Source organism: Lissotriton helveticus, chromosome 1_1, assembly GCF_964261635.1.
Source record: "Lissotriton helveticus chromosome 1_1, aLisHel1.1, whole genome shotgun sequence".
Taxonomy (NCBI): domain Eukaryota; kingdom Metazoa; phylum Chordata; class Amphibia; order Caudata; family Salamandridae; genus Lissotriton; species Lissotriton helveticus.
In genome coordinates, this window is record NC_136057.1 from 639163212 (window position 1) to 639172871 (window position 9660).

At 42.7% G+C, this 9660-nt stretch overlaps 1 protein-coding gene across 1 annotated transcript; it reads left to right on the plus strand.

The window, feature by feature from the left end:
• The first annotated feature begins 1062 nt into the window (after nucleotides 1-1062).
• Nucleotides 1063-3132, plus strand: LOC144770393 (E3 SUMO-protein ligase KIAA1586-like). Its single transcript, XM_078654877.1, has one exon. The coding sequence runs from the start codon at nucleotides 1063-1065 to the stop codon at nucleotides 3130-3132; it is 2070 nt and encodes a 689-aa protein (XP_078511003.1).
• The last annotated feature ends 6528 nt before the right edge of the window (nucleotides 3133-9660 follow it).

A 9660-nucleotide genomic window follows, 5' to 3' on the forward strand; every position in this document is an offset into this window, starting at 1 on the left:
ACTGTACCCCACACATTTGAACAGGAGTATGTGAGTACAAGCAGAGCAGGTAATTGTTTGGTAGTCTTAACCCCTTCCATGCTCATGACGGAGCGGTTCCGTCATGAGCGTCGGTTGGCCTGTGCTCATGACGGAACCGTTCAGTCATGAGACCGCTGGCTCATTAGAACGCTCAGCACAGCGCGAAAATTTGCGCCGCGCTGAAGCGGTTAAACTGTGGAGCATCTTTTACATTGTAATATAACAACATACCTTACCCATGTTTTCTTCTGTTGTAGGTTTCAAAGACCGTACCCCACACATTTGAACGGGAATACGTGAGTACAAGCAGAGCAGGTAATTGTTTGGTAGAGTTAAACTGTGGTGGATCTTGTGTATTGTAGTATAACAACATACCTTACCCATGTTTTCTTCTGTTCTAGGATTCGCAGACAGTACCCCACACATTTGAACGGGGATACGCGAGTACAAGCAGAGCAGGTAATTGTTTGGTAGAGTTAAACTGCGGTCCATCTTTTACATTGTAATATAACAACATACCTTACCCATGTTTTCTTCTGTTGTAGGTTTCGCAGACCGTACCCCACACATTTGAACGGGAATACGTGAGTACAGGCAGAGCAGGTAATTGTTTGGTAGAGTTAAACTGTGGTGCATCTTGTGCATTGTAATATAACAACATACCTTACCCATGTTTTCTTCTGTTCTAGGTTTCGCAGACAGTACCCCACACCTTTGAACAGGCATACGTGAGCACAATCACAACAGGTAATTGTTGGGTAGAGTTCCTTTATGGTGCACATGATATATTGCTGTATCACAAATTCACAATGTGCTATAACAATCTTTACTTCTATTGCAGGCTCTACGGACAGTGCATCGTTTAAGTTAGAAAGGGCAGGGCAGTGGACAGAAATCCAGGTAATTACACTCTACGTTTTGCCGGCAATGCCTCTGTATTATGTGACAGATTGCAATCATGAGGATAGGCATCAACTTTAGCTATGTTCCTTTATTTTGCAGGCTTTGTGGCATAGCAGGCTAAACCCAGTTATCACAAATATGTTCAAGCGCAAAGCTGTACCTTCTGCAGAGTGTGATGCTTCACCACAAAGGAAGAAATGTTGCCTTGTATTCAAAGAAGAGTGGATGAAAGAAATTGTGGAGGCTGAGACACAGAAATCACGAAGCAAGGTTCGCGTGCAACTTGGGGAACTATTTCAATACAGTCCAGACATGGGCTTGATTTGCAAAGCATGTGCCGAAGCCAAGATTGTTGGGGACTTTTCTACAGGGAAGAAATGGAGTGATGGCTGGAAACTGGATTACCTGAAACGCCATCTAATTAGCAAAGTTCACGAGTCTGCCATGGTGATATTGAGAAACAGAAGTGCTGCTGCCAGGTTTGGTTTTGGAGTGCGGGCAATGCTAACAGAAACTGCCACTGACAAAGCAAATAGAATGGAAGTAGTTGAACGACAAAGATCCCTGCCTGAGGAGATAAAGATTCTCATCAACAATGTGTTGCTGGCAGTGAAGATGAATACTTCAATGTTATCTGTACAAGACATCCATGACCACCTAGCTTTGTATGTGAAGATACCAGACAGCTGGAGGAGCAAGAACTATGCCTTTGAGTTCCTTGAGGCCATCAATAGCGTGATACACTGTGAAGCTATGGCAGAACTTCGTAATGCTTTGTATCACACATTGATAATTGATGAGAGCACAGATATTTCTGTTACAAAAATGCTCATCCTGTACTTCAAGTTCCGACCTGTAACCTCAACAGAGCACAAAACACTGTTTGGCGGCATAGTGAAGCTGACTAGTTGTAATGCTGAGGCTATCACTACTGCTGTGAAGGAATTCTATACTGCCAATGAACTGGACCTCATGAAAATGGTCATGTTCACATCCGATGGTGCGTCTGTGATGCTGGGTAAAAATAACGGTGTTGCTACTCGCCTTAAACAATCCATTCCCCATCTAGTTGAGCAGCATTGTGTCGCTCACCGAGAAGATTTGGGAGTTGATGATGCCTGGAAGAGGGTTCCAATGATTAAAGAGATGGAGACATTATTGAGGACTGTCTACACTATGTTCTCCAGATCTCCTGCAAGGAAGTCCAAGCTGGATGAAATGGCATCAGTCACTGATTGTGAAGTGGTCTCTTTTCGACCATTGAATGAAGTCCGGTGGCTTTCAAGGTATTTTGCAGTTGGTGCACTAATTCGGAATTATGAGGCTGTTCTTAAGTACTTTGAGCATGAAAAAGTTGAAGAGAATGATCCAGTTGCTAAATATTGTTACAAAAAGCTATCAGACTCAAACTACCATATTTCCCTTGCAGTACTTAATGACATTCTGAGTGAATTTGCATCTTTGTGCAAACTGTTCCAAAAAAGTTCTTTGCCTACTGTTGAAGCTGTACAGTATGCAAGAGCAAAGATTGGCCAAATTAAGGAACAATATTTGGGGGACACTGTCTTCTGGAGCAGCAATGTAAGAGATTTGATTGTGTTGTACAATGAAAGGGAAGAGTTTGACAGTGGACCTATTTTGTCCTTTGTTTCCCTTCTTTGTGAGCACATGCAAAAAAGGTTCCCTGAAGATGAACTGAAAGAATGGGCAAGTTTTGAAATGCAGGCAATGGCAACACAATCACATTTTGATTTTGGGACTGAGAATATACAAAGACTTGTTGAAAAGTATAAAAATGTCTTGGTCCTGGGTGATTATGAAACACCGGAAGATGTTGTTCGGCAATACAGAGATTATAAATATGTGGTGGCAGAACATGTAAAGGGTGGGTTATTTACCACCTTTCGAGACCTGGTGAATTTCACTGTACGCAATGCTGCTCAGTATAGTGTTGTGTCTCAGCTTGTTGATGTCTGTGCAACATTTCAAGCATCTAGTGCAGATTGTGAACGGGGATTCAGCCTCATGAATACTATCAAGAGTAAATTGAGGAATAGACTAGAGCAGAAGCATTTGGATATGCTGATGAGGACAAAGGCCTACCTGTTGAATGGGAAAGTTGACCTTGACAGAGTGTATCAGCACTGGAAAAATGGCAAGGATCGCCGTGAGAAGCAACCCTGTCACCCATCTAGTGATGCCACTTGACATGTCTGAACGGCTCTCTCCCACAGTCCATGTTTGCCTGGATGTCTACGTTTTACAAACTATCTCTGGTGGAATAGGCCAACATTACTCAGCAGCTCTCACATCAAATTGTAAATATGTTATATAATTTTGTAACTTATTGTGTACATGTGATATTGTATAGGCTCTCAATATTTCCCCACCCAATGAACAGTGCTCCAGTTAAGAATATTTAGTAAAATCTAATGATGGTACCACCACTGGAGTCTTGTGATTTTCTAAACCTGAAGTGTACTTGTCTGTGTAACTAATTCATGTAATGGTGTGTTTATCCAATTTGCAAACCAACCTTAAGACCCTTAACGTGGCGCTGTATGTGTGAAAATGCATCATCTTTTCACTTTTTAAAGTAAATATTTAGAGTGATATTTGGCACGGCACACGCGCGTTGTCTGGTTTCTGGCGCACATAGCCATGGTTGCAGCGCACAGAGACCCTCCACTGCCGCACACAGAGGAAAAAAATTAGAGGGAACATTGGTCGCGACTCCAAAAAATTCCAGAAGCAGTTTGAGTTCATTTAGAAGTCAGTTGGCAAGGGTTCATATGTGTCAATGTCAGGTCGGACGCGCAGCGGATGCAAGCAGCGGGCGCGCCGCTGGCGCGCCAAAGGCAAGCCCGTTTGCGCCCGTCCGTGCCTGGACCGGGTCCAGGGTCACAACCCCTACTCCCTTCAAGACAGATCCAACTGTTATCCGATTCTCAAGGAAAGAGTTACTTGATCTCAGACCAAAACTAACCTGCCCCAAACTACCATGGCCGCTAGATACCAAATCATGCTGCAACTTATCCTTGAATCCATCACGGCATGAAAGGTCGATCATCCGAGGCTTTCAGTCCAACAGTTTGCCTCCAAGGATCTTCAGGGTAGGGCTAATCAACACACGATCACTAATCAAACACAATCCCGAAACTGTGGAACTTATAGAAACCCAAAACCTCGATATTCTTTTAATCACTGAGCCATGGGCAGACGAAGCCTCCAACATTGACCTCGCATTAGCAATCCCGGAAGGCTACTCAATAATTAGGGCAGACAGGGAGGGGAAAGGAAGGGGGGGGGCCTGGCAATTATCCATCGAAATGTCCTAGTGACCAAATGCCTAAATGAGGGCGGTAATCCCGATTGTGAGGTGCTGCACTTTCAATTAAATATAACTAACAATGATACGTTTAAGGGCCTACTCATCTACAGACCACCTAGGGCTCAAACACCTCTAACCCAACTGCTGAGCCTTTTCTTGGAGTCAAGTGTGATGAACCCGGACTTTACCGTTCTGGGTGACTTCAACTTGCACCTGGAAAAGAGCAATGACACCAGTCTATTATCATTGATAGATACTATGTTAAATCTAGATATGAAACAGATCGTAACGCGAAACACCCACGATGCAGGCCATACGTTAGATGGGATTTTCACATCCAACAAGAATATTTCGCTACTAGAAATCTTACCGGTACCATGGTCAGACCTTAAGCTAATAATATTTGCTATAGAAGCAGGAAAATCACTAGCAGAAGCTGTACCATCCGGTAAGCATACTTTCCCCCCAATTGGTCTAAAATTAACCACTCTTAACAAAATCAATCCCGGAACTTGACAAAGATTGTAACATAGCCTCAAACCAAATTTCAAGCTGGATCAACGCTGCCATAAAAGTAGCAGCTCCAAACAAAAAGAATACAGCAAGAAGGAAAACGCCCTCCCAACCATGGTTCACAAACGCGTTAAGATCACAAAAAACAAATCTGTAGGAAATGGGGGAAAAATGGAGGATGAACTATGAGTCTGGACCACGAGAGAATTACAAATCCTCTCTGGCTACCTACAAGAAATTAATAATAGCAGAAAAAAGTAAATACTTTACCCAAAAAATAGAGGATGCAAAAGACTCGAGCAGAGAACTCTTCACCATAGTTAAAAAATTAACAAAAAGGGACAACTCTGCGCCAGCTGAAATCAGTACAGAGTTCTGCAATGACCTGGGCCAGTTCTTTGTAGACAAAGTTGGTAGGGTTTCGGAGTCCTTCAAAAGTACAGCTAATCTTACTTTTAAACAACCAAATAGGGAATTGAATGACCTCCTCTCACCACCTATTATCGGCCACTCATTCCAATTTCACCCACCTTCTACTGAACAGATTCTTCAGGTAGTTAGGCTAATGAAATCAGGAGGCTCATCCGATCCTGGTCCACCTAAGGTAATGCACCTTTTTCCCGAACTATTGAGTGAGCAATTAGGGCTGCTCTTCACTGAAATAATTAAAACTAGCCACTTCCCTGAGGTTTGGAAAACAGCGTCAGTACTGCCAGTATTAAAGAAACCCACTCTAGACCCTCAAGAACCGGGCAACTATAGACCCATCGCAAGAATACCCATTTCTGCTAAGGTTTTGGAGAAACTATTGAACAGGCAGCTGTCCCAATTTCCCAAGGGGAACATGTCCTAGACCACTCACAGTTTGGCTTCCGAGAAGGACATGGAACAGAAACAGCCCTGTTGATGGCCACAGAAGAACTTAGGAATATACAGGATGCCGGAGGAAAGGCCGCCTTGATTTTATTGGATCTCTCGGTGGCCTTTGACACGGTAAACCAAGATATCCTACTCTGTCGCCTCAGTGAAGCAGGAGTGCATGAGTCAGCTCAAACTCTAACAGCCTCCTACCTGTCAAACAGTACTTTCACGGTGGAGCAGGGAGAGGCAAAATCCAAACCTTTCAGCTCCACGTGCGATGTCCTCCAGGGGTCGTCGTTAAGTCCCACTCTATTCAACTTATTTGCGGCACCCCTGGCGGCAATAATAAGGGACTGCTGCTTTATCCCAATGTCTTACGCTGACGACACACAAATTGTGGTGTAAATTACAAATAACATCAAAGAGACGACCGATAGATTTAAGAAATGCATGGAACAAATTTTCCAGTGGATGCAGGGTAACTGCCTGAAATTAAATGGGGACAAAAGCGAAGTCATGCTGCTGGGGGCGGACATGCAAACTTGGTCTCAGAAATGGTGGCCTGACAGCCTGAGCCAACGTCCATCCCCAGTTAACAAGGTTAGAAACCTGGGAGTTCTCCTGGACGATAAGCTCACATACGAGTCACAAACAAACAAATTAGCCTCCTCCATCTGGTACATTCTCAAAATGATCAGAAAACTCTTACCGTTCATTCCCCAAGATTCGCGCAAGACAGTGGTAACGGGACTGGCGCTGTCTAGGCTGGATTTCGGAAACGCGCTTTATGCGGGGATTCAGGCCAAGCAGTTGGCAACATTACAACGTCTACAAAATGCAGCAGCCAGGCTGGTACTAGAGATCCCCAAGTTTGAACCAGTAGTGCATAGATTGAGAGCTCTCCACTGGTTACCAATTGGAAAAAGAGTAAAATTCAAGTCCCTGTGTCTAACATACAAAGCCCTTCATGGAATAGCTTGGAATTCCTGAAAAACCATTTGAAATGGTATGAGACCTCCAGGTCCTTGAGATCCTGCCATCAAAAACTGATTCAGGTGCCTAGATTTAATCAGGTCCGGTGGGGAGGGAGAAGCTTTCGGCTACACGCAACCAGGACATGGAACATGCTACCAACGACAATCAAAAACAGCCCCTCTTTGTTCTCCTTCAAGAAAAAGATAAAAACCTGGCTGTTCACTGCAAGCTTTTAACCTTAAATAGAAGCTAACTGGTCTACCATGTCTATTCAGCGCCAAGACGCCCATGGGCAATCGCGCGCTTTATAAATTTCAAATCAAATCAAATATGTAACCGATAGAAATGTGTTATAGAATTTGAAATAATCTGGTAAGCAATGTGATTTGTTTTTTAGATGTATATGTATGGAGAAAGAGACGGAAACATTGGCATTACTGGTTTTCCTTTGCTTTGAGCAGTGCATTATATTGATTGTGTGCATAAGAAAATCTTTGCAGAGTTTCTGATACTTCATAATCTACAAATCAATTTGAAAGGTGAGTTACAAATTTGTGAGGTGTATTATGTGTTGGCTTTGTTTTTAAAGGTAAAATATAAATTATGAACTTTGAAATTTGACATATATTTTTAAATGTAGAAATGTTTACTTCAGGTTGTTGTAATGTATTTAAATGCTGTTTAGTACAGATTCTGTATAGTATTATGTGTATTTTGGAATTTGGATTACTGATTATGGTAGTTTGTTTTAGTGTGTGGATATGTACATTTGTAGTATACTTGTAAACAATAGGATTCTATCAATGTGAGTGGTGACTAATTTTAAGTGATATTCTCTAAACTTGTGAAAAACAACAATGTGAAAATTAGGTCTCTCTGCGGGTGGCAGGTGTTGCTTTGAAGCTGGAATTGTATGTGTTGAGTTATGGTATTAGTGATTAGACTAGTTTTTATAAGTCTCCTGAGAGGTACAGTTGAATTATGCCACATAATTTGTGGTGTTTGGTTCAAATTTGAAGCTTGTTCTGTGAATTTATGAGGTGTACATAGTGTTGTGGTACAGAGATATCCATGCATGTTTTCAGGAATATGGGGAGACTTATAGCAGAGACATGTGAACTGTTCCTGCTTTCTATCTGGCTAGGTGTGACATTATAAGCAGTTGTTGAATGGTAAAGCAGCAGCACAAAAGTGAGGTTTGTGATATGTTTGTAGAGATATTATCAGTCAAGCAGTTTCTATGTACTCCTAAAATGTCCCAGACATTTCCCTAGCACTCATGGAATCACTAGGTATTACCTATGTAATTGTGTAATCCCCCAGACATACTTCTGCAATCATAGATTTATCAATGCATTAGCTATACACTGGTTCAATCACTCAGGCACTATCCTTGCACTGCTCCAATCACTCTGTCAGGATCTATGCACTCTTCCAATCACTGAGGCAGTGCTGATGCACTTTCAAATTCATGGGCCCTACCTATGCAATTGTGTAATCACCCAGGCACTAGTCTACTACTGTTCCAATCATCCAAACGCTACACTTGTTCTTATGCACTCATCCAGGCACTACCACTGCACTCCTTCGATCACTCAGCCACTACTGCTGAAGTGATTCGAACACACAGCCACTACCTAAGCACTTATAAAAACACCCAGGAACTAGTTTTGCACTCCTAAAATGCCCCACATATTACCTGTGCATTCATGGAATCAACAGGCATTAACTATGTATTCTTCTATTCCCCAGACATTACTTCTGCAATCATGTAATCATCAATGCATTAGTCATACACTGGTTCAATCAACCAGACACTACCCTTGCACTCCTGCAATCGGCCTGTCAGGATCTATGCACTCCTCCTATCACTTAGGCAGTGCACATGCACTACCTTTAGACTTCTCCAATCACATGTACATTTATAGTATACTGCATTATTTTATGTGTCGCTTTCAAATTGGAAGTGCAGTCTGTCAAGTTTTAAGGTGTGCATGGAGGTTTGTGTGAAGTATGTCTCTGCCTACATATGTTGAGTTAAGGTATTTGTGATTAGATCAGTTTTTAAAGGTCTATAGAGATGTTCAGTTGAAATATGCCACATAATTGTGGGTGTTTGGTTCAAATTTGAAGTTTGTTCTGTGAATTTATGAGGTGTACATAGTGTTGTGGTACAGAGATATTCATGCATGTTTTCAGGAATATGGTGAGATTTATAGCAGAGACATGTGAATGGCTCTGCTTTCTATTTGGCCAGGTGTACCATTAAAAGTAGTTGTAAAATGGTAACGCAGTAGCACAAACTTATACACTGCGACAATCCCCTAAGCACTACCCTTGCAGTGCAGCCATTGCCCTGTCAGTACCCTTGCACTCCTCCAATCACCCATCCAGCACCATGTACTTATCCAATCACTCCGCCAATGCCCAAGCACTTATAAATTTACCATGCACTCTCTTTGCAGCACTGTAATCATCCAGTCACTACTCACGTACTCATGCAATGACCCACGCACTAACATATGCACTGCTACAATCCTCTGTGCACTATCCATGCAGACCTCTAACCAGCTACACACTACTGAGTCACTCCTCCAATTACCCAGGTAGTACCCATGCAGTCCAGCAATCCCCCTGTAAGTCCCCATGCACTCCTCCAATCACCCATTCAGGACCACATACTTATGCAATCACTCTGCCAATACCCAAGCAGTTATAAATTCACCATGCACTCTCTTTGCACTACTCTAATCATCCAGTCTGTATCCTTGTACTCATGCAATGACCCAGGTACTAACTCATGCAGTGCTAGAATCCCCTGAGGACTACCCTTTCAGTCTAGCCATCACCCTGTCAGAAACCACACACTCCACCAATCACCCATCCAGTACTACGTCCTTATCCAATCACTCTGCCAAAACCCAAGCACTTATACATTCACCATGCACTCTCCTGGCAGTACTCTAATCATCCAGTCACTACCCATGTACTCATGCAATGACCCAGGCAGTAACTCAAGCACTGCTACAATCCTCCATGAGCTACCCATGCATACC

Bases quoted from the DNA above. Each gene is read 5' to 3' on its own strand.
- LOC144770393 (XM_078654877.1), top strand. From the start codon at position 1,063: ATGTTCAAGCGCAAAGCTGTACCTTCTGCAGAGTGTGATGCTTCACCA.